We start from the raw sequence: 26,369 nt of genomic DNA on the forward strand, positions 1-26,369 counted from the left end.
ATATTAATTACGTCTCAAATTTTTTTATTTTTTTTTTGGGTCAGATTCTCTTCTGGGGAAACTACTTAATGCCAATTCTTCCTCTTTTATCACTCACAAGCTTCTGTTGGGCCTTTTTATTTTTATTTTATTTTATTTTTTTGCGCTTTTCTTCTCTACCTTGTGTTTCCCTCATTTTTTTTTAGTCGTCTACTACAAGAAGCCCATGGACAAACGCCGAAGAAAGCAAGCCAAGACTAGCAGCTGTTGCTCTGAAGGCAATCTTTTTCCTTCATTCTTTTTCACTTTAATCCCCTTCTGGGTCCTCGTTTTTCCTTTCATTGTTGGACTAATTCCTTCATGGGTTTTTCTCCTTTTTGTCAATTCTTTAATGGGTTCCATTCGTTTTCTGTTTTTTGCCATGCCATATTCGTTTCTGGTCTCCTTTTGTCTTAATTTAATTTAAAAAGTAAAAATAAAAATACTCTGTTTTTCCTTGTTTTCTCTCTTTCTTTTTCCACAATATAGTGTTTTCATGTCTGGTTTTTACACAATATTACTTTATTGTTTTTTTTTTTTTTTCCCTCTGTTTGTTGTTGTCACCTATATATTTGCCGCAGAGGTGAGCAGCATCGAGTGGGAGTTCATAAACATGACGGAACAAGAAGAAGATCTCATCTTTAGAATGTATAAACTCGTTGGAGACAGGTAAAAACAGAGACTTTGTTTCTTTTTCACAAAAACTTTTGTTCTATTAATTTATGGTTAAACTAATTTTGTTTTTGCATAATCGAGGTGGTGGGTTCTTCCTTGCCAGTGATACTGTTTAACAAAATTGTTTAATATGATGCGTGATTTGCATGTTAATTTAAAAATAAACATTGAAGATAATGTACAGAGGCTCCTAATATTTTATGCTGATCCATTTTTTGTGTGTCTTTTTTTTTTTTTTTTTGGGACGGGAATATAAATGTATTTTTTTTTTTTTTTTTTATAAAATTGTTGGACAAGAATATAAGCTTATTTAGAGAATAAAATCCAGCCTTTTGGATTTGTATGTATGAATTTGCATTCGGTACTTTAATTTTTTTAGTCGGAATCTCAGGTGGGCACTAATAGCTGGAAGGATTCCAGGTAGAAAAGCAGAAGAAATAGAGAGGTTTTGGATAATGAGACATGGAGAAGTATTTGCAAGCAGAAGGAGAGAGCTGAAGAAATGCGATTCCTAGTGCTTTTGGTTTGGTTTGGTTTAGCAGTTCTTGTCAGTCGGAGTAGGGTAGGGTGGAAATTCAAATTTGGGGAATTTTTTTTTTTTTTTTCTGGGTTTTTTTCGTTTTGGTATTTTTTTTAATGTGTATTTTTCCTGTTTTTAATTTTTTTTTAGAACTTACTATGTATGTCACGAGGTATGGTAGTTGTGACTTAACTTATTTGGCTAATTTATTGAGATTTTTACTTTTTCTGTTTGTCTCTGACCACCTTCACACGCTACTAAAGACAGTAAAGGACACTTCTGTTTCAAGAAAGATATAGAGAGTTAGATCCTCCTTGCGTACTCAGTCTGTGCTCTTCTTACAATCATTTCCCATTTTCCCATTTCTTTTCTCTTTTTTTCTTTTTTAACAGATAATTGGTCTTTATTTTTCAAGCGATAAAAAGAAAAACAAAAAAAGGTTGGTTAGTCTTTATCTTTCATCGCACAACACCTCAAATTCCCCGCCCCAAAACACAAATTCGTCTATATATAATCTGTCACTACTTACATGATTATGAACTACATGAGGTTTTTTTACCCAAAAGAAAAAAATGAACTAGTTGTGGTCCATTTTACATTTGAGCATGTTGAATATGAATAATTTGGGGCAAGAAAACAGAGATCAAAGCTTTTGAGTATGACTGTAGAAAAAGCAGATGCAGCACGCACAGTCGGGACAAAAATAGCATTTCTGAACTTCTAATTTAGATGGCTCTAAAGAAAAGAACTTCTAATTTAGATGTTATAAAACTTCCCCTTGTTATTTACCTTCACATTTTACAAGTTCCCACCCCCCCAAGAAAATAGAATAAAGAAACAATCTATTTCCGTGAAAAACATAGAAAAAATGAACATAAGATATATATATATATATATATATATATACACAAACACACACACATATGTATGATAAATCTAGGCATTAATTATTTTGAACTAGCAAAGTAAAAGGATCAAGAAATGGATGAAAGAGCTAGGAGAGAATGTGAAATTGAATCATAGAAATAATGCAATGTCTTGGTAAAATTCCACACATGACAAATCAATTAGCATTTCAAGGAAAGTATTGGCATTCATTATATGGAACTATAAATTTAGAAAAGAGAGAAGCTATTCTTCGAAGCAGGCCTACACAGAAAGCGACACCCATATTTATCACCCTCTCCAACTCCCTCTCAGCAGGTACGAATCCTGAATCATGAGACATATATATATATATATATATATATATACAAAATATTCAGCTACATATCCTGAATCGTGAACCACAAATATACGTACGAAGCAGTCAGCGTTAATATACAAAATATTCAGCCACACATCCTGAATCGTGAACCATAAATATACGTACGAAGCAGTCAGCGTTAATTACCATTGCTGAACCAGCATATATATATATATATATATATATCATGACTGCTTCCCCTATTATTCAATGCTTTTTGGCTTATTTGGTGTCTCGATACATTCTCAAAAGGGAATTTCAAATTTTGGAAATAAGAACCCTTATCATTCCTCCTCAACCAAACCAAACCAAACCAGAATTTATAAAATTATAAAGTTTCTGCTTTCAGTATTAAATGTTGTTTATTAACTTGATATTAACTAAATATATTGTTTTGAATATGTTGTTATTAGGAAAAATTTTAATATGTTGTTTAGTGTTCAATGCTTCAAGCATGTTCTTTGGATGCTTTGAAGCCGCACGCAACACACACACACACGCACACACGCACACACAAAACAAAGGTGCTTTGGTGCTGACTTCATGGGCAGGACAGATTAGTTAGCCGAGCCTGAGTTTTTTCGATTAAGACTAGCGACTGGACCATTTGGGCCCATTAATTATGTATGGCCGATTAGTAAGTTACAGGATTAGAACCCAAAACAAGAACATTAATTTCATTGGGCCCATTAATACCCAAAGAGGTCGCCGGATTACATTCAGAGTGCATCGTTTTGCCCTTCAATAATATCTAATTACACCGCTTTTATATTTAAAATTACCAAAAGCCCTTTTAAACTTTATTTTCTTTTAAATATTTTAACTGTTTTTTTTTTTTTTTCGACGTATGTCTCCCGTATGCATTTCGAACTTATCATCAAAAATCATTTTTTTTTATTTTTATTTTCTATTTTTGGCTAAGATTATTAGACCATATTATTGTTCGGCAACCTAGTATTAGAATTCCTTTTCCTCCTCATCATCGTCATCGTCATCTTTCTCCTCCATATTATCTTCATTATTATTATTTTTTTTTGGAACAGAGCTAATGTTACAGCTGAGAAAATGAGTGTAGGTTAGATTGACTAAAAAGGATCATATTTGGTTCCTTCCTAGTGGTTGCCAGATCCAAGAAGACTGATTTGAAAAAAATGGTTGTCACTCTCACTAGTCCTCCTAAATCCTAATGGTTGCTGCAGGCTGAAGAAGATACAAAAGAAAAAAATGAAAGAGGAGAAGAAGAAAAAGTCAAAGGATATTTAAGTAATTTTAGTAGCAATACTCTTTCAATTGGTCTTTCTGGTTTGGTATCTCGAATTCAAATCTCTAGGGAAAAAATAAATATAAGAAAATCCTGCTTTAGAAAAGAAAAGGAAAAAGAAAGTTATCTTTTTCAGATGTTCTGTTTAATCTGAAATTAATCAAAGACATAGAAAAAAAGATCGATGAAAGTTTTACCCTTTTAACTTTCTAAGCCACCATGAATTTATATAATGAGTATCGTCTAAGATTTAAACAAAGCTTTTTGGCAACAGTTAAAAGCCTAGAGAAGACCAGTTATTATTACAAATGAAGTTAAGAAGAAATAAGTAAATTTCAGGCATCAAAGTTTGGAAAATCTGCCAGAAAAAATGGTTCAGTTAATTTTACAGAAACATAAATGAAAAATTATTTAACCATATGATAATTAAACAACTAATTAATAACCATGCATATCATATTTCAATTTTTTTTGTTGTCTAACAATGTGAAAGAGAACTAATTAATCGTGTGGGAATTATTAGACCGCACCACAATACTTTTTTTTTTTTTTTTATGGGTGAAACACAATACTTTCATAAAGGGACCTATGCATTCGAAATAGATTAAGAAAAAATCAAAATAAAGATTCACATAACAAATTTAGAGAAAAGGGAAAAAGAAAAAGAAAAAAGGAAAAAGAAGAAAAAGGTATGACAAAGATTGATGAGGCACCCAAAAAAAAAAAAAAAAAGAGATAGTTAAGCAAATCAAATCAAGGAATTAATTGAGAAGGAAAAGAAACAATATGGAGTTTACTAGCAATAGTCCTTTCACCTTTTCTCCGTTCTAATTATATGTGACTCTCATGCATTACCGGCTAATGCTTTTTGGCTTTTTTTCATAATTTCTATGTAATGATTGATTGTGATAATTAAATGACTTTGAAAATTCAAAATATCGAATTTAAGGGTTAATTAATTGATTAAAACCCCTCTTTATACTCTGAAAGAAAACCGAGTGGAAAAGCCTTGTGAATTGGGCACGTGGATTTTGTCCATTTCCCACCTAACAGTAAACCTCACAAATATTTTGACCTGGTCGATTTTATATGCTGAGGGAAAATAACAGGACAAAGAAGAATCAAAACTTAAAAGATAGGCTCTAAATGAACCGTAGCCCCACACGGTTTGCATCTAGAAGAGAAAAATAAATAAATACTTGGTACGTACCCTACAGACTGACCTTTATTTCATGTCGTCCTCACTTTCTCAATGAAAACAATGTAGCTTCTTGGAAACTTTACTCCGTGTAAATCAAAATCAGCCAAAACAATGGAAAATCATGAGAAATCACCTACATTTTGTGGCTTCAATTATGTTTATTCAAGGAGTCCTTGGGTTGTTAAGATTTTAATGCCTAGTTGTGGACCGTCTAATAATAAAATTACTGTTTTTGAACAGTGATTTTGAATTTGGATCATTTTATATTTTTTTTTTAGCTGAAAATTTGAATTATTTAAGCTATGTTTCCAGTTTTCAGGATATTAAATAAATAAATCAAAGGAAGATGTGTAAACTGCTTAAAAAAGCCATTAAAAAAAAAAACATGATCAGCTAGTAACTAATCCGTAAGTATACATTCAACCTTTTCTAACATTAAAATTATATTAAAAAACTAATCACATCTGTCACTCTAAAGTATATTTAAATTCAAACAATGAGAATTCTGGAAGTGAAAACGTGCAGTGCATTAATAGTAATGACTAGATTCTCAGGGAAGTATTGATATCTAGTTCCTCAGTTGCTAATACAAAACAAATAGATAAAATACATTGAATTTGTTCCGAGTTTGCAACTTAGGTACTATAAAATCCTTTGCACATTTTTGGAATCTAAAACATTGTGATTCCCAAGTTGTAAAAAGCATAAGCAAATATTAAGCTTACATCACATGGATTGCAGATTACCGGGCACTACTCCAAATACAACTCTTTCTTTGCCTAAATTGACAGAATGAAATAATTTGATCTTTAAACAAATGGGCGTTCACACTTGATGTTCTAGAACATATTTTCTGATTAATTTATTATTCATATAAATACTTTAACGTTCCTTCAAATTAACAGAGATTATTATATCTAAATCTAGATTTATTTTTTTATGTTTTTATTTTTTTATTTTTTATTTTTATTTTTTTGGTCCTTTGGTGAAAATCTAGATTTGATTTTATTATTGAGTAGTGTATCTTCTCACAGTATCTTTTTCAAAGTCTTCAAGTAAAGCCTTAATTTTTTTTATTTTTTTTTATTATTTTTTTTTGTTCTTTGGGAATTCCTCCATTGAATTTGAAAAGTGACAAATCGGAACAAATAAATCTGTGTCATGGGGAAGCATATCACATCAACTAGCATTTTCAATTCCTACTTGGTAAATTTCCCCGCTGGACGGTGAATAAGACTAAGTCAGAACAAATGCTAGTATTATTGCATATAGATTTAGATTTAGCTTCAAATTAAACAAAATAATTTCTCTAAGAGTTCTTCAAAATGAGCTTATAAAAATATATGCATAGGATAAAAGATGAAGATTGGTTTGGATTTAATATATATATTATCAGTTCGTATATGGTGCGGATGATTTTTATACGGATCACAGTATTAGTGACAGTTTTTCATAATATTAATGATGATTTTCTAAAAAATCGTAGTTAATATTATAAAAAATCTTCACTAATACTGCGATCCTGTACGAACTATCTACCATAAAATTTCCATATATATTAATATAAACCGAATTGTAAACATAGGAATATATAATATAAATAAATTATATAAAAGTGGGAGTGCGGGTAATTTAAATGTGTGGATCACATGGGCTATCAATCGCCATCAACGTAAGCAAAGGGGCTTCAATTACAACAACAAATTACGTCATCTGAGGAGTGTTATGTTTCTACTTTGTCGCATTCAAACTAAAAAAGAAATGGGAAGGAAAGTCAGAGATTAGCCTACAACAAGAATCTTCAAATCTTCTTCCGCGTTGTTACAGAGAAAGAGAGAGAGAGAGAGAAGGCTTGTTTTTGGGTGATTAGTCGTTGGGGGTTTGAAGTGGTCAGCATTTGGATTTTTTCCCTATATCTTAATCCAAAGCCATAAGGGAGTTATCACTCAGAAACTAATATTTACTAATCTACGTTTTTCTTGTTTATTTTTTATTTTTATTTTTTTAAAAAGTTATTTTTTCGCGGTCAAATGTCTCTTTTCCTTCTCTTTTCTTCCCTCTATATCTCCCACTTCCTCCCACCTTCTTCACTAAGAAAGCCTCTTCCTTGCCTTTACATCCATTAGCTTCACCATTTTCTCTCTTGCTTCGAAGGGCTATATATCCAAATTTTGTAAGTATTATCCATCAAATCTCAATTCAAGATTCTGTCGGTTCTGTTTATAACTATCTATCTCCTTTTAACATTTTGCCCATTTTACTTTGTTTAAGCAACTGATCTTACAGACCCATTTTCTGTTTTTAGCTTCCTTCATCTTCTACTCCTAAAAAGGACAGTGAATGTTTCACTTCCTCAAACTTCAAACACAATTGGGTGTCAAGCTACTTTCATGTTTGTGGTTTCTGTTTCCTCAAACATAAGCAACCGTTTTCAAAGCCTTTCAGAGTCCTCTGTTTCCTTCTAGCATTAGCCATTTGCTACAAACTGAATTCTTTTTTGGTGAATTCCTTGTCTTTTACTTTCTAATGGAGAAGACCATGGATTTGGAGCAAAAGAATCTAATCAGTGAGCTAATCCAAGGGAAGGAACTAGCAAAGCAGCTCAAGAGACAGATTGAACTTTGTTCATCCCAAGAAACGAGAGATTTATTGGCTGCACAGATAGTATTGTCCTATGAAAAAGCGATTTCGCTGCTTAATCAGAGTGCTTTTCATGGAGAAACCAAGCCCACAATAGAATCCCCGAGTCCCTTTGGCAGCCCAAGAAGTGAGATCTGTGATCAAGATTCTGACCAAAAAGATATCTTCAAGAAAAGGTAAATTTAACACTTAAAATGAGTACCCTTTTTTAAATCTTAGCTAAATTAGTCAGAATTAAGTTAATTTATTTGGATTTTTTTGTATCGCAGGAAAACAATGCCCAGGTGGACTGAGAAAGTGAAGGTTTGCTCGGAGTCAGGGCTTGATGGACCTACAGATGATGGTTATTGCTGGAGGAAGTACGGCCAAAAAGATATTCTTGGAGCTAATTATCCAAGGTAACTTTAATAAGTTTGCTCAATATATAATTGCTCTTCAATGTTGGATGGATGAAACAAAAACGCATAGATATGACGACGTATTTTTAGGGACAATCTAATATTGTTATGAGTATGAAATGGAACATATGGTCTTTATATCCGAACTGTAAGGTTCTGAATCAAATAAGACTCTAAAAAGATACTTCAACTTATCCAGAGGACCAATTACAGGCTATTTCTCCGTATAGTGTCGACTGACTCAAAATTTCATAACCATAAAGGTTGTACCAACTTGATTTATACGTTTGTTCTTTTTATTATTCCTTGTACTGCGGTTTGATTGTGGGGTTAAATTTGTGGAATTGTGCCAAAATATTGGCGTGACCAATGGGGCACTATAATTAAGCAAATGACCTTAGGACCAAATTCCTGAACCAAGGCCAGATGGGTCCAAATTTAGAAACGTCTATTTTCTTTGAAGTTTACATCTTTGGACCACATATGCTCTGCTTCTGATATGGGAATTATTATTTTTATTTTTATTTTTAACCTTTTTCCCTTCTTTTTGGCATTTCAGGAGCTACTATAGATGTACACATAGGTATGTTCAAGGTTGTTTGGCTACAAAGCTAGTTCAAAGGTTGAATGAAGACGCATCGATTTTGGAAGTAACATACCGAGGACGGCATACCTGTAGGCAATCCTCTCATTTAGCCACGGCATCAGCAACACTAAACAAACAAGAGTTTAAACAAAAAGAAAACGAAATTACTTTTCGACAACATGAAAAGGAAAAGCCAAAGCAGCCGCAGAAAATGTTGAGTGATAACGTAGCAGGGCTTAAAGTGAAAACAGAGGACTTGGACACGAGGGAGGATGACATTTTTCCATTATTTTCTTTCCCTTCTACATCAACAGAATGTGAATATGTGGAAAACCAAATTTTCTCCGAGTCAATGATGGAAAACAACTTCATGGGTAGTTTTTCTCCACCATTTATATCTCCAGCAACGTCAGAATCAAACTACCTCTCTGTTTCACCTTTCCGCTTGATCAACTTTGGACTAAGAGACAATGTCCAAATTTCCGAATCCGAACTCACCGAGATACTGTCAGCCCCTACATCAGTCGCCAATTCGCCGATCGGGGACCTGGATTTCCAACTCAATGAGGATGATTTTCAATTGAATTTCTCCTTCGACAACCATGAACTTTTCTCCTAAGTGTTCTTCAATCCTGAATAGTTCAGTTTACTGGATAAGCAATGAGGTTGATGATCCTGCCAGCATATTAACATCTACGAAAAGAATGTTGATACGTATGGTGGCCATTTCAAAGCATAGAATATGACATGATTATGGCTCTGATGCTGGCCAAGAGAGTTTTTTTCCTTTTTCCTAGGCAGTCTAATTGATTTATAATTTTTATTTTTATTTTTGGTGCAAGATGATAAGTGGTAAGTTGTTGAGGGATAAAATTTGCATTCTTGCTGCCATGTAAATTGTTAAATTCTAGTAATAGTGATAAATCATGCAAAATGAAGATGAATCTAAAATTCACTTGGCTTGATAAATCATGCAAAATGAAGATGACTCTAAAATTCACTTGGCTTTCTTCATATTACATATTACTCATCGGAAAGATGGAAAGCAATCCATCAGTATTGGAACATTTGGGTAGGATCCTAGTTTGGTGCATCAAACTCGTTCAATCTCTTTGCGCATTTCACACTGTCGTCTAATATCACCTTCGAATCAAATTTGTATTCAAATCCAATATCCTTCAACTTTGTGGAACCCCAAACAATTTCAGTGCCTGAATCTTCCACAAACCTGAAAACAAGGCATCAATAAAAAAAATATAAAATAAAAAACAAATAAAAAACTTGGGCTAGTCACATACCATGGCCTACATTAGAATTGGTTTTAAATCATTTTGACTAGCGTAATTAGATTGGAGATAACTTACTCTTCCCCTATGTTGATTTCTGGGTAATATATTCTCCAGTGACTAGCACTTTCAGCCAAAGACAAATATCCACTAGCACATAGAAATCGACCACTGATAGAGGACTTTTCCAAGGAGAATATATGTGCTTCACAAACATCTTCAATGTGCAAAATTGGGACTTTTCCCAACAAATACTCCAAACATTTTAGGATGGAGTACATCTCCTTGTTTCTGGTGATTTGTGAGATGAGGACCTGCATGCATTGAGGCATGGTAGATTGAATTGTGTCCCCTCCAACTAGCCCACAAACAATGCTCACCATTGTGCCTCAACAATTCTTTTTCCGACAGGGTCTTAGAGTGTGCATATTCCCTCTTTTAATAATTAAAACGAAAATCAAACATGACTGGAAGAAAAATAATAACAATAACAAAAAAGAAGACAAATTTGGTTCCTTTCCTATTAGCTTAACAAAATCAATATGTTAAAATTAATAAAATATTCATTAAATTTATTTATCAAATGATATGATAATATTTAATTTATTTATTAAATGATTTATTTTTTTATATTTAAATTATATGAATATATTTTTAACATGTATTATTTGATAAATATTTTGATATCTAATGTAATAAAGTTACCATGTGAAAGCCTGGTTCGAAAGAACAATTGAAGGGAGTCCAACAGGACTCGTCGATTTTATGTTTGAAGCCGCTCCCATCATGTTGCCTAGTTGTGCAGCAACCACGGAGGCAGTGTAAATAAGTCTCCTCACAGTGCCTGATCTAATGCAACTATCCACAATTCTTTTTATACCTCCAACTGCAGCTTCTGAAGTATTTCTCAACTGTCCATGTTAAACAAAGCAAATATACATTTGACCTATTACAATTTATTCTTTAATCCAGGTTGTTGAAGAATTTCAGTTAAAAAAAAAAAAATTTAAAAAAATCAAGGAGGTTGTTGGAGAAGTTCATTTAGTTTTGCATAAGAAAGTTTAAAAAAAATCAAGGAGGTTGTTAGAAAAGTTCATTTAGTTTTACATAAGAAAGTAATGCTGATTTTGCTTGAAATTTGACAAATTAATAAAAGCAAAGTCTTAATCAAACAGGAAACCAGAAAAGAAATGCAAAAATAGTAGAAATGATAAGTATGATAAAGGAATCTCCACAACTTGTTGTAAGCAACCAGACAAATATGTGTCAGCACTTTTATTGTAAGATTGAAAATAGAGAATGAAAAATAATGCAGTGGATAAGTAGTGGTAGACCAAGAGCTTTTTGGAATTTGCATGGAATGTCAGGGTCCTAAAAATGGACCATCAGGGCATTGACCAAACCGTAGCCTAGAAGCCTGACTTTCTACCAAATAACAAACAAAGGTTGGGCTACCAAGCGACTTGTCTAGTCCGCATAAAAATAAATAAAAAATCAAGGGTCGTTGTAGTGTCGAAACGCCATCTGTAATGGTCGTCATGTGCCTTTTATATCTTGATTTGTAATTATTTTCAATTAACAAATTAATTTAATTCTACAGCCTCAAAATTGTCAAAAAAAAAAAAAAAAAAAAAACTGTGTCTTTAAAACATTTGAAAGATTAACATGCTAGTAACATTTTTTTGATCTGGATTACAATATCTTCTAACTAAAAAGGAAGAAAGCATGATTCAAACACACACCTAATATAGACAAAGGGCTTACCATTAACATTCAAATCAATGAAAATGATGATTAGTTATGATGTTTCCCAGAATAAATTGTCAAGTGTAGCCTCTTCCAATAGTTGGTGTGGGAAAGATTCTTAACAAGTGTAACACCTCTCTTCTACTCTTTTTACGTTACATATTAAAAAAAATGTTCCCTTATACTTTTCTCTAATATATTCTAACTGCTTTAGAAGAAATAAAAGTCGTTTAACCTCTAGATATCTCAAATGGAAAAAAGAATGGCAAATGAAGCTGAAAAAAAAAAAAAAATTTGAGAAGAAGAAGAAGCAGCTTCCAAATTAAGATAATAAAGAGTCCGGAAAAGGAAGAAACTAAGATGGATCACACCTGAGTTTGCTTGGGTTCATGTTGAAGAGGCGTGGCCATGTGAATAACAAACTGACACCCTTGGATTGCAGAATCAAAATTATCTGGACTATAAACATCTGCTTCAAACAATTTAAGTTTGGTGTTTGCATTAGGAAGACCCTTGAGAAGCCCTGCTTTACGGTCATCACCTGCAAATTCTCTCTTTTTTGTCAAACAAATGCATATACAGAATATCAGAGAGAGACAGAGAGGTAGAGAGAAAGAGAAAGATGTAGACCCAGATTTCTGACTGTGGCATGGACAGTATATCCTTTCTCTAAGAGCCTTTTAATTAGACAAGAACCCGGGTAGTCTGATCCTCCAGTCACACAAACTATGGTGTCATCCATTTTCAAACCACTACAAACCTTTGCGCTTATCTACCTTTTCTTATAAAAATCAAAACACTGAAAAGGACAGGGAGAAGATAATAGACAATACATATTTCAGTATACATTTTATACCAACTGATGTGGTACGTATAATCATAAAAAAAAAATTTTAAAAAAAAAAAATGCCACATGTAGTATTAATAAACATATCATTAAAAAATCCAAATAAGCATTAAGTCATTAATACTTCCCGTATTCCTTCTCTGGCCTAAACGCTTCTTCTCCACCACGCCTTCAAACTCAATTGCAGATCTTCATCCCCAGCAGTTTTGTTTTTTTTTTTTTTTTTTTTTTTTGGTTGATTCTTATGGCTCTTGTATATATATATATATATATATATATAAATATTTATTCAACTGATATAATATACAAAACAACAATAATCAAGATTAACCATATGACCGACATGGACAAGGAGAATCCGATGTTTCTGAATTAATATTAATATTAATGTTATTATTATTATTTTGCGAATAAATCTAATGTTTCCGTTGATAGTTGACCTTAGATAGAAAGAAAGGAGCCCAAACGAATAGACAAAGAAGACAACATGGGTTATTCCAGCAGCCGTGGGAGACCCTGAGTCACATTTTGGACGGTATGGAGGATGGAGGTGTCCCGCAAGTTTTGTTCATGGAGCTGTATATAGTTGAATGATCAATTCAGGTCCCTTGTGGTATATTCATCAAAGAAACTCCATGTCTGAGAATAGGATCCTATTTAACCCCACTATGGAGAAGGAGGGTTTAAGTTCTGGCAACAAAGGGGAAAACTAATTAACAAAAAGCGTTAAATTAATGAGGTGCTGATTTGGATTCTTCAATCCTGACGTGCAATGAATTTGTACACATGGCAATTTTAAATGGATATGTACACTAATTCACATTCCATGTGAATAATTTCTTATTTAAGGGTTAATATCATCTAAGCCTTACTGGTTTGTCTCTATTTTTAATTATATTTTAGGTTTTTAAAATGTTTTAAATCACAAATATAATTTAAAATAGGAATAAATAAATTATAGGGGGTGTATATATGATATTAATTCTATATTTTCATTAATAAATAAAATTGATTCCTGACACAATACATATATATTTGAATGATTGAGAGATTTTTGTTTTATTTTATTTTATTTTTTTGATGAATAGATTGAGAGATATATTATATACAGTTGAGTGAGAGTTTATGATATCCAAATCACAGGACGGAAAAAGGGTGATACTGAAATAATCTGTCACTTTCGTTTTATAAAGGAAGACTTGAGCAACCATACCAACATTTATGATTGGGGTATTGTATCTTGAGCCCATTGTCTCATAAGTTTGAGTGTGAAGGGTATTACAAACGTAGTCAATTTCAATTTTATAAATCACTGTTTAATTTAATTTTATTTATTTATTATTGTGGACAAAGTAGTTATCTTTCTAAATTATACTTCGGTTTCATGCATTAATTGATTGCAATTTGCTTTGGTTTCAATAATCAACAAAACTAAAATTATATACATATATAAGAAGTACTAGAAATCAAACAATTAAAAATCGATGCAGAAGAACCGCCTCTCCAATACATTTAATACTGCCTCCACACATAATTGAATAATATAATGCATGATTGCTAGCTACTACTTTAACTACAATTTCAAATTACTGAACAAGAAAATTCATCTAGTAGTTAATTAATAATTAATGGAGCAGAGCCATTTATTCCAATATTTTAATTAATATTTAGACGAGGTCGCCCATCCTCGCACAACCGATGCAGCAATCTAATATCACTTTGGTACCACACTTGTACACGAAACCCTCATCATTGAGCTTTGAAGAAGCCCACTTTATTTTCCTATCCGGCCCATCCAAGTACCTGATTAGACCCAATTCCAAAGCCCACTTTATTCATTAAGCTTGCAAACCATGGTAATAGTATAAATAAGATTATAAACAAACTATTTAATACATAATTAATTACTTACTCTTGCTTGACATGAAACCGTGGATAATTATGTTGATAGTAAGTGGCAATTTCTGCAGATGAGACAAAGGAGCTTGCGCATAAGAATCTACCACGGATTGAAGGATTTTCCATGCAGAAGATATGGGCTTCACACACATCATCAATGTGTATGATTGGAATTTTTCCAATCAATTCCTCCAAAAATATCAATGATTTGTAAGCTGAGAAGTAAGTACCACGCCGCTGTGGGGTGTTGATGGTAACAATGTATCCCCTCCTACAAGACCACAGGCAAGGCTTACCACCTCCAATTCACCACCATCTTTTTGGTTCCCGAACCTCAAGATTTCTTTCTCTGCCAACGTCTTCGAATATACGTACGACTGCAATATTATATGTACATAAATTAATATACATGAGTATTTCCCTGGTCCTCATCCTTTTTACAAGTTACAAAAGATTACAACATTAATACTAAATAGAAGGTTATTGGAAATTGAGTTAGTTAATTACCGTTAAGAAATTATTGCTGTAAGCAAACGAGATATTGAGGGGCGTCCAACAAGTTTCATCTATGAAGTCTTTGAAACCAGAGCCGTCCTCTTTGAGTGGAGAAGCAGCAACCGCAGAGGCAGTGTATATGAGTCGCCTCACTGTTATTGATCTTACACAACACATTGCTATGCTTTTTGCCCCACCAACTGCAGCCTCTGTCGTGTTCTTGTACTGCACTTCATTATATATAAGATTTAACTTCTTGTAATTTAACATGACACTAAATTAATACTATTAAAGAATATGTTGAGACAAAAAATGAATATAGAACATAATAGCAATTATGGCTTGCATATGGGCCAGCTAGCGAATTCATTAACCTGAGAGCTCTCAGTGTGTTGCAAGGGAGTTGCAACATGAAAAACGCAGTCACAACCTTCAATTGCAAGGCTAAACTCATTTGGATTGTAAATATCAGCCTGAAACAGCACTAATCTTGAATCAGCACCAGGCAAGCTCTTTAAAAGCCTCACCTTCGACTGCTCATCTGCCATATAAATTAACCAGATGGTCATCACATAAAAATAGTGGCGATCAAACAGAGAAAAAGAGCCAGTGGATGAGAAATTAATTAATTAAGATCATGAAGACGCACACCTAAGTTCCTGAGTGTTGCATGGACGGTGTATCCTTTCTCTCAAAGCTTCTTGACGAGCCAAGACCCTATGTACCCTGCGCCTCCTGTAACACATACCTTGCTCTGCCTCTTCTCCATTGCAGACATCAAGTTTCATTTCATGTAATAATTCAATTGGTTACAATTAATAAAGGGTGCTGAGAAAAAAAAAAAAATTGCAATTTTTGCTCGGGTGTTCCTGCATCTTTAGGGTGAAGTGGAAGGCTGTAGAGTACTGCAATTTGGGATTGCAATTAAATTAATAAAAGACAAAAACGAGACAATTTTAACATTAGCATCTCTGCACCTCATAGCCAATGTATCACGTGGAAACATCTTTTGCCATGATAAATAACAAAATTTTAAGGATAAACGATCAAATATGTATGAATTAGGATTTTCCAAAAAATGAAAAAAATTATAAGAAGAAAAACGTATGTCATTATCGTTGTTAACTTTGCTAATTAATATATCATAAATGTATATTTAAATTCTGTTTCATCAGTTTGTTGGGGTAGGTGACTTGTATTCCCCACCAATTAAGTACATCGACTTAGGTTTTTCAAGCACAGAAATATCGATTCCCAAAAGAAAAAAATCAAAAAAAAAAAAAATTGTTGTATAACGTCTAACGGCTCCAAAAGTCATTTCTGAGTTTTATTTAATTTAAATTATATATAGATGTTAGTATTATATATATCAACCTTCAACATCGATATGTTATTTATAAAAAGACAACTCACGGTCCAACAATCACATAGCATTTTTTGCAAGTTCCTTATCAATATAGAATCGTACAACAGGTATTAACTACACTACTAAGCTATTTACTAATGGTTTGTTTAATATAGGTTATGAAAATAGATTTTTTTTTAGAATTTTTCATAATAGATCTATCTAGAAAAAAGTTTTTATTAAAAAATTAATGGATATTTGGTTATCATTAAAAAAAAACTGCAATAAATATTCTATTTTTGCTATAGCAACTAAAAAACAATTTTTTTTAGAAAAACTTAAAATTTAAATTTTTTAAAAATAATTTATAAAATTATTTTTTTATCAGTAAATACTTATTGATTGATATTTTTACTTTTTACAAAAAAAAAACTTTTGAATATCAAAAAGTGCTTTTGAGGAAAAAAAAAAAAAAACCAAACGAACAATGAACAAGAAAAAAAAGTTATTTTATTAAATATATATATATATATATCATTATTTGATTTGTTAATATATTAATATAATTGTATAAGTCAACTTTTAAAATAATAAATATATTTAAATATAAACCAACAATATAATAACATGTATATATTTAATAAATTAGTTAATGTTTATGGTATTATTCATCTGTGTAATTTTGAATTTAAGGATTTGGTTGCAGGAATTTATAAAAACCAAGGCTAATTAATTAAATTAAGATAACATAGCCTTGATATCATAAACAAGAAGAAACTAAGGCCCGAAAATTACAAAGGGAAGTTGAAATTATGACAAAAATAATTTCAGAGGTCAAAGTTAATATACGTCAATTTTTATATACAAGTTCGATATATATATATATATATGTCCAGATAAACCCAACTCCACTGAAAAATATAAAACCCAACTTACCCCCTTTTTTTATTTTTTTCTTTTTGAAAAATCTCCACTAAACCTTTTCGACTAAGCTGAAAGCACATATAAATTAATACAAAATTCGATTGGAACAAGGCGAATTAATTAAACCAGTTTATTTTTACTTGGGTGAATGCGGACCAAAAATTGGAGGCGCAAATGTTGAGCGTGTAAAAGTCAAAAAAGAAAAAAGACAAAGCTGATTGTGCAAGAAATTGGCAAGTGCATATATATCGTCTATTTTGTAGATAATTTAGTAAGTAAAGCTAGAGTACCAAGAAGTCTATTAAGGTGTTAAACAAAATATGTGGCAAGATGATTTATTATTTTATTGGTTGAAATATTAATTTGATTTGAATATGATTAAATGAATCATTAAAAAATAAATATAATTAATTATAAAATCAATAAAATAGTGATACTTAGTATTTTGTAAATATTTTAGTAGATTTGTTGGTATTAGAATTATTCTAATTTAATTAAAGAGGAAAAACCAGCTCAGTCTATTTTTACATATAAAAATTTAAAAAAAAAAGAAAAAAAAAAGTGGAGTTTTGGAGTTAGGAGTTCAATCTAATTCCCTAACACATGCATGGAATTGTATATTAGGTACCTATTGCTATAAATAGGCTCTAGCAGCTTATGCTTATGATTAGCTTGAGCTTTACTTAATCTTATCTCATTCGAACTTTATACATAAAGAAAATGAAGCAAGTATAAATAAAAAATGAACCTCGTAAATTAATTTTAAACAATAAAATAAACCTTGGATAGTTTGTAAGTTGTTTGAATATGTTATTTACATGTATTTATATAAAAATTATATTATAAATTTAAACTCATTAAATATTTATAATGTATAAATAATATTTTTTATATTTTAAACTTAAATATTATTTTAAAAATCAATTAATTTTCTAATAAAATTAATAAAGTAAATAAAATAACTAATGTTATTTTTTATTTTTTATTTTTTTTAAAAAAAATATTCAAGTTTTTAAATTTTTATGTTATAATAAGCTAAATTCAAGCTTTTTATAAATTAGGTAAACCAAATTTGAACAAGTTAATTCAAGTTTTTATGAGGTTAGGTAAAATTTAAACACTTATAAAATTATATATAGAGAGTTTTAATACTCAACTCATTTACATCCCCACATGTGCTGAATAAGCACCTTGGTAAAATCTGAAACTGTTATAAGAACAAATAAAACTAATTAATAATGATAGATCACAGCAGCTCGTAGAATTAATGACGCAGTCAACCAAGTAGAATTGGAAAATTTGTTAAACGAAGGTGTGTAGCTATACTCCGCAGCTGCTAGATTTTCAAATTATTGATAATAATATATTTTGGCTTGCCTGCGTCAAAATATTGCAACTTGATGAAAACGTTAGAGAAACGTTAAACGTTTCTTATATAAGTTGGAGATGAGTTCACGAGATCACACAGGGCACCTCGAGGTTTGGGCTTCTCAAATTTGAACGATTTGTCCGTTCCTCATAATGGATTATGGATCATTTTTTCATAACATTGTGATTCTTCTCTTCGCACAACAATGTGAACTCTACGCACTCCCCTTCAATTATTTATATATATTTACATTTTTATTTATTTGAAACTGCTTTATTCCGTTGTTAACTTACCAATTTATACTCTTTTGCCAGATCTTCATTCTCCTAGGATGTTCTTATAAACTTACCATTAGTGCTTATCATTAGCTTTTAAATTATTTAAAAATTAACATTTAAATTTTATGATTTTGGTAATACACTAAATCTAAAATAAATAAAATATGTATAGATTTATTTAAATTTAAAATGCATTTTTCAACTCTTAAAACAAATAAAAAACTAACAAGGAAGGTTTTAATAGTTTCTCAAGACAATTCTAACATAAGGCTTTCTTATTTTTCAAAAATTAATATACATATATATATATATATGATTTTGCTTATATGGCTTATGTTGCCCACTGATTAATAGACGACAATTGTTTGATTTAGTATAAGTGTATGTAATCGTATATGTTACGCGTTAATCAAATGATAATAAATACTTATCATCCACCTTTTAATGAGAAACGTTGCCCATGTTAGGATTTTTATATTTATATAAATATAATTTATAATTTAGTAAACTACATGATTTTGGGCTACATATTGGTAGAATAAACAAATTTTATATAGCAATATTAATTTACAGCTGTGCCACATCGTCATCATTATCATGTATTATAGGTTATGCTACACAGCCTATATATATATATACTATCCTCTTCGAAAAATACACATAAATATTAAATCCAAAAAGATTCGAATCTTTGATAACTAGCTTCTCATGGAAAAAATATATATATAATTAGCATCTCATGAAAAGGCTCACTTTGATAAACATCAAGTCATAAGCAAAAAAAAAAAAAAAAAAAAAAAGTAATAAGCAAAGTTTTTTCAGCAAAAAAGTAATAAGCAAAAGTTTAGCCACAATAAAAAAAAAAAAAAAAGGTAATAAACAAGGATTTGAACACAAGAATTTGTACCGAGTCTAATTCCATATTAAAGCAACATTCTAATATGTAGAACATGGTTCCATAGCTACATATATATATATATATATATATATTCCATCAGTAAATTTGCTGTTAAAAAGTTAAATAGAACTGTTTTGCAGCAAAACAAAATTTTCAATATACAAACTTATGCCACTGGTAATATCCAACGTTTTCACTGTAGAAGGAAAAGCATTTCCACAGTGTGGTAAATAATAACCAGTCCATTCACCAAACAGAAAAAAGTAATAACCAATCCACCACCATATATTAAAAACTGCATCATCACAAATACCACTGTGAAAAAGGTCGAGAAAAAGTTTGGTTTGCGATTGGAAGTTTGATGCCCAAAAACAAAAAAAAAGAAAAAAAAGAAAAGTAAGAAGAAGGCTGGCGCGTGGAAAAGTACCCAAAAAAAGGAGAATAATTGAAGTTAGAAAGGCCAAAAGGAAATGATTCACAACTTTTGACCCTCTAAAAACAGTTTGTGATCATAGCGTTTTGATTACTTACCCCACCATTATTTTCAATCTAAGGTGTTGTGTAAATATCTTCTAGATAGAAAACCATCAAGGTGGGTCTCCTTACATTTTGAAAATTTTTCTCACTTTTTACGGCTTTCCATGTCATTTGCTGGAACTAATAAATAATTCCATCCATTTTGATGGGCTTTTGAAATAAAAATAAAAAGAATTAATTGTAAGAAACTGTGTCGTTTTCACGGCACCATCAAGAGTAGGGACAGCTGTACGACTGCGAGTGGCTCGGGAGGCAGGGATCTAGGAGCTAGCCTATATATGGCTCTGCTCGAATATTTAATATCTAATAATATGTTATATGTTATATAATATTTTATCTAATAAAGGATAAAGATGATTCATCAAAAAATAAAATAAAATAAAATAAAATAAAAATGTCATGAAATATATTGTTTGGTATCATTTAATACGTATCATAGTAAAATTATATATATATATATATACATGCAAATATTAAACATCTTTTAATCTAGTTTTGGTCTACTTTTTTAGTTAAAAATAACTCTCTACGCATTACTGCTTAAGAAGCAAGATGTGATTTTTCAAACAAATTGTAGAAAGTTAGTAAATTACTAATAATATCTGTAGGCTACAACAACTTCGGGAGAATAGAGATTATCACGCTGCTCGTCAAGGATGATGTTTTACTCTTTTTTTCTAAAAAAATTTATAAAAAAAAAAAAAAAAAAAAAAAAAAAAAACCCTCAGGTGTGCGTCACGGAAAATTTGAACGCTAATATGAACACTTTTCTTGCAATAAATTAAGATTCCAGCTCCAGACCTTTTTTAATTCAAAACTTTCTGATGAGTCCACTTTAGCATGGTGGATAAAAGTAGAAACTTCTTATCATTAAATTCTCCATCAAGGATGGAATTAAAGTAGTCTAATATAATTTATTTTCATAGACAAAGACTGAAGCTTTGGAAGTACAGAGCCCACACATGGTTTCACATAATTCAGTATTACCGCTGGGGCGTGATCGTAATGAATCGTAGCTTTCACAAAGCACAGTGAGATAGTAAGCAGCAGATTGTCTTTGGAATGTCATTTCCTTCTGCGCAGGTTGACGTACATATACGTATACATATATATACAGTGATGGGATTTTTTGTGTGTTTATTTGTCAAACTTCTTGTTATCTTTTGGATTCTAAGTACTGATTCGCAATTATTCACCAAAAAATAAAAATAAAAAAGTACTGATTCGCAATTGGGTGGTTCACGGGACATCCAAGCCTACCATTATTACACCAAGGGGTGAATCAAACGGAAAGAAGTGGCCGACTCATCACATTTGTTTGTTACATTTGTTTGTTTGTAGAAGTTAATGGGTTTGATTTTTGATAAGTTCATATGAATTTTATATGTGTATATTACTGTAGAAAAAAGTAAAAAAGATTATCTGGATAGTTTTATTTATTTATTTATCAAAAAGTTCATTATTATTATTATTATTTTTTACGCGATTTTTTTCCCCAAATTCTGAACAATTTAGATATAATGAATGAAGAGGAATTTTTTTTTTTTAAATATTAGATTTGTCCATGCAAACTAAAGTACTAAAAATTTTATCACACCGTGTGATTCGTTGTTAAATTTTATGCATTTTGAATTCCCAATACCATATTCTGGGATTTAATATAGTCTGCTTTGCATGTATTTTGAATTTTCTATATGTTACTAATATATATCAAAGAAAGAAGGATCCAATTAAACCACATGCCAAAAACCCAATATAACTTCTTTTTTTAAACTAATGTTTCTTGTTACGTTTTTCTCTGTGGGTGATAAATCTAACAATTCAGTTTACATTATAGAGAAGACGACTTCAGGTTTCATTGTAATTTATATTTAAAATTTTTTGGCCTTATCTCAAACCTTTTAGAGCGATTATTTAATCGGGCCACAGCAAAAAAGCAACACTTTGAAAATTGTTAACTATTTTAAGTAGATTGCATAATTGGACTTACCCGGATAATCAAACAGTTCTATTTCTGAAATGCCCATTACGTTTATAATTAATACATATATTTTGTTTTGCAATTGATCAATGTCAATGCAAGCCAACCAACTAATTAGTGTCCACCACTTTATTGTGATGTAACAAAATTTCTCAGCAGTTGGGTCCCCTTCTTTGGCTACATTTGGATGGTGCTCTTTGTGCCAATTTTATGGCTACATCCACCACACCTACTCTCCAAAACATCACAAAAAGGCAAAAAGATAAATGCAAATCGAACCCACTTCTTCTAGTCAAACACAAAGTATTATACTATCATGTAGAACTTAGACCATTTAAACAAGAGGGGCCAAAAAAAAAAAAAAAAAACTAAAGACAGTAAAAAAGGGATAAAAGTAGAAAATGATTGCAATTTTAATTAATTCCTAATGGACACACTGGTTCTCCCACTTTGCAACCACCTCGGAAAGCGCCTTGGTTGAAGATCCATTTTCACTCAGAACTCTTGCAGCTGCATCTTTTAAGTCCTTCATTTGGTTTCTAATCCGTTTCCCTTCTTCACCTTCCATGAGAGCCTTAACCACTTTGGCGATCTCTTCCTTACAAACTATACCACTTTCCTTTGGTTTGGGTCTAAGTGCCACACCTATATCTTGTGTCAACATGAAGGCATTCATTTTTTGCTCAGCGTAGAGTGGCCAAGCAACCAAAGGCACACCATTGACCACACTCTCAAGTGTAGAATTCCAACCACAATGGGTTAGGAACCCACCCGTGGAGCCGTGGCTGAGGATCTGCGCCTGTGGTGCCCATGAAGGAACCACAAGGCCCCTCCCTTTGGTCCTTTCCAAGAACCCATTTGGTAAGAAATCAAAAGAATCATCCGAGCTGTGAACACTGAAATATGTGGCATTAGCAACTTTGTCATTGGGACGCCTCACCACCCATAAAAATCTTTGCTCACTGGCTTCCAAACCCAGAGCCAACTCGTTGATCTGCTCAGAAGATAGGGTCCCACCGCTGCCGAAAGAGACGAATAACACCGAACCATGTGGCTGGTCCTCCAACCATTTCATACACCCCGACCCATCGGCTTTACTACTAGCCTCCATATTCACAAGTGGGCCAACCGGGTAAACTGGTGGCCTGCCGGGCTCTTTCTCCTGCAAGAAGGAAATCGGCCCGGGTTCCAACTCCTTGAAGCTGTTGACTATGATACCCTCTGCTAATCCATACCTCTTGGTATGATGAAGAACCCATTTGTAGGCGTCGTTTTGTCGGTCCTGAACAGGATCGAGCAACTCTTTCCCCGGAATCGGTACGGCGCCGGGGATTCTCACCGGCTCCGGTAGGTCCCTGTACTCGCAGGACACGGACTGGTCGAGCTTGGGCAAATGGAGGAACAGAGACAAGGCCATGGCGGTGGAAGGGTAAAATATGTAAGGCGATAGGTTGAATTCCTTAGCGACATCGATGGCGTCGGTGCCGAAGAGGTCCACCACCAAGCTAACGAGCTTATTAGCACGGGAAAGCAAAGACTTCAATTCTTGTCTGAGAAAGGAAAGGGAGCGAACGATGGTGAGGGAAATCAAGGTTTCGATCCTTGCACCTTGAGGGACGTCGTCAAAGTTGACGGAAGGAAGAAAGACGTAGTCGATGGAAGCGGGCAAGACGTCGAGTACGGATTTCTGAGCTTTGGGAGGAGAGCCGTCGGTTGGGATGATAAAGGTGACGGTTAGATTGTGGTATTGGACCAGACGCTTTGCGAATTCCACCAGCGGAATAAGGTGTCCCATCCCTGGTGTCGGAAATATCACTACCCGTGATGGTTGCGATTTGGTGGTGGCGGTGGTGGTGGTGGTTTGTTTCTGTGAATTTTCCATTCTGGCAATTGTTTTCTTTTTGCTTTTGTTTCGTTTACGGTTTGTTGTAGGATGAAGAGGAATGAAGCACGGTGAGAAGCATTTGGCTGGTTTATATAGAGGCATTGTTTTCAAAAAATAAAAAATAAAAATTTTAATTCTGTAGCTTTTGACGTGTGAGAGAGATTATTTTTCCATGGATTAGTTTTCTAATTTCTTTTTTCTTTTTTTCTTTTTTTTTTCATGCTTTTGGATATTTGTTAATTTAATCGTTTTGTTTGTAGGTGTGATTGGAATCTGAAGAAGGGGTGGTTGATAATTGATGATTAGAATATTTGTAAATTTTGATGAGGAATACATGTGTAATATTCAACAAACGAATACGGCGTATGGTCAGAGGAGGGACGGGATGTTCTAGAGAGGGAGATAGTTAAAGAGTTTTCTCGGATGTGATGGAATGTGCAACGCATGTAAGATTGTCCATGTAGGCCCATTTGGTGATGTCATTTCTAGCGTAAGCCTTATGTAATCAAAATCCATTTACAAATTGTTTTTTGGATTTTGTACTTTGCATTTTATCCTGAAAATTGCTTTTTGCCAAACTAATGATGGGTATCATCATTAATGCATAATCAGAGGACCAAAAACCAAGACAAGTTTTTGTTTTAAGAAAAATTTATACTAATAAGATTACTAAATATGAATTTATTATTTTTCTTTATGAAATTTCGTCATCTCTCAGCAGCTCCATCGCCATCGTCCCATTTTAAGGAAAAAAAAATATATATATATATATTTATATATAAATGTATTAATAGAATAAATAGATGAATTTAGTTGACTAGATTATTTAATAACCATATAGCATATATGACAATATACATTAGAATTTATTATCCATATGAGCTGTTAAATTATTGTTTTGTATAATATTTAAAAAAATTTGCAAAAAAAAATCAAAAAACGTGTAAAAACACTCGATAAAATAACTAATATCATCTTTTATCAAAATAACTAATTTTTTTTTTTCTAACCAAACCGGGAAGATAAAATCAGGTTCAAACTGACCTATCACCAATGTCCAGTTTTTTTTTTTTTTTTTTTTTGAAACACCAATGTCCAGTTTAGATATAAGATTCTTTAACCGTCGGACATGTTCGATGCAGTATTCCACAAAAAAGTGTATTATAAACCAATTAATTTATATTTAAAAAAACAGAGCAATTCATACAATATTGACAATTTATAAAAACTCGATTAGAAAGCACTTGCACGGCATGCCCTTCTCGATTTATTCTTTTTAATCATGTAAAGCTAAATTTGGTATGTAATTTCAAGTTAACATTTTCATTTTTTTTAAAGAAAAAATACGTTTTATATTGATGTTTCAATGTTAATACTAAGTTGCAAATTTGACTAAAATTTACTGTTAACTTATAAATATTGATTTATGTAATTAATAATTGGCAGATATTTCCAATCTCTTAAAATTGGTCAATAGCTATACCGCCAACCCACATTTAATATTGTTTTTCATTAATTTGGCCTTTGCCACTTTGAGTCTTTGGGAGCAGTTGGTTATGGGAGCTTGCTAGGCTTAATATACTGCGTGCATTGTCAACATTTACTAACATTTAATGATAACAATAATTAGCAACAATTTATTAGAGAGAATTTACAATTGACAACATATTAATTCTAATGTGTGCATATGATGTATCAAAATAAAATTTAAAAAAAAAATCCTAATAAAGAAGGTGACGCTCATCCATAACAAAATTAATTGTATTTTGTAACTAATTAATTTTTTTAAAATAAAATGACAAATATATTAGGAAGAATCATCAAGTACATCATATGTAATGACTTCGTAAGCCATTTTGAGCAGTAGTCATCATATGATGCCTTTTGCCCAATTGGTAAATGAAACGAAAAAGCAATTAGTGGCTTTTTGAAAGTGGGGGGAAAAAAAACAAGACACGTAATTTTAAGGCTAAGTGTTCATATTATACTGATGATCATTTTAGTGAATCATGCAAATTTTATGCATCTACGTTCTTATTTGGACATCTTTCAGAAGCCTGTTAATACTATTCCATTTTGTAACATTATTTAAAACGCAGCCAAAGAGTTATCAATGCTGACTGCCATTTTCTCTGTTATTTTTAGATACACGTGCGTCATTCATACATTAGCAAACAGTTTCTGAACAAATCATATTTCTTCTCCTCTACATATTTGTTTATTAAACTCAATAATGACGTTTCGGTGATGAAAATATGATGCTTATATATATGGAAAAAAAAAAAAGAAAAAAAAAGAGAAAGAAATTAGAACAAAAATGGAATTTTGGTTTGG

At 32.0% G+C, this 26,369-nt stretch overlaps 3 protein-coding genes and 2 pseudogenes across 4 annotated transcripts; 2 read left to right on the forward strand and 3 right to left on the reverse strand.

Annotated features, from left to right (window-relative positions):
- On the forward strand, positions 1 to 1,445 carry LOC107423643 (transcription factor CPC). 2 transcript variants are annotated; one of them, XM_048478536.2, is made up of 3 exons: positions 14 to 257; positions 600 to 687; positions 1,085 to 1,445. In XM_048478536.2, exons 1-3 carry the CDS (start codon positions 206 to 208, stop codon positions 1,206 to 1,208), a joined length of 264 nt encoding a protein of 87 aa, XP_048334493.1. In that variant the 5' UTR covers positions 14 to 205; the 3' UTR covers positions 1,209 to 1,445. The 2 variants fall into 2 exon arrangements, with proteins under 2 accessions (XP_048334495.1, XP_048334493.1); XM_048478538.2 differs by having other exon boundaries at positions 1 to 687.
- A 5,430-nt stretch (positions 1,446 to 6,875) lies between these two features.
- LOC107424152 (probable WRKY transcription factor 53) lies at positions 6,876 to 9,514 on the forward strand. Its single transcript, XM_016033892.4, has 3 exons — positions 6,876 to 7,737; positions 7,831 to 7,959; positions 8,519 to 9,514. Exons 1-3 carry the CDS (start codon positions 7,448 to 7,450, stop codon positions 9,162 to 9,164), a joined length of 1,065 nt encoding a protein of 354 aa, XP_015889378.1. The 5' UTR covers positions 6,876 to 7,447; the 3' UTR covers positions 9,165 to 9,514.
- Positions 9,481 to 13,105, reverse strand: LOC107424153 (NADPH HC-toxin reductase 1-like; annotated as a pseudogene).
- Positions 13,106 to 13,838: 733 nt separating this feature from the next.
- LOC107424147 (NADPH HC-toxin reductase 1-like) lies at positions 13,839 to 15,822 on the reverse strand (annotated as a pseudogene).
- A 6,342-nt stretch (positions 15,823 to 22,164) lies between these two features.
- On the reverse strand, positions 22,165 to 24,605 carry LOC107424148 (hydroquinone glucosyltransferase). The gene has a single exon (XM_016033887.4). It carries the CDS (start codon positions 24,135 to 24,137, stop codon positions 22,575 to 22,577), a length of 1,563 nt encoding a protein of 520 aa, XP_015889373.3. The 5' UTR covers positions 24,138 to 24,605; the 3' UTR covers positions 22,165 to 22,574.
- Positions 24,606 to 26,369: the final 1,764 nt, after the last annotated feature.

The sequence above is a fragment of the Ziziphus jujuba genome, chromosome 7 (assembly GCF_031755915.1).
Source record: "Ziziphus jujuba cultivar Dongzao chromosome 7, ASM3175591v1".
In the NCBI taxonomy this organism is placed as follows: Eukaryota; Viridiplantae; Streptophyta; class Magnoliopsida; order Rosales; family Rhamnaceae; genus Ziziphus; species Ziziphus jujuba.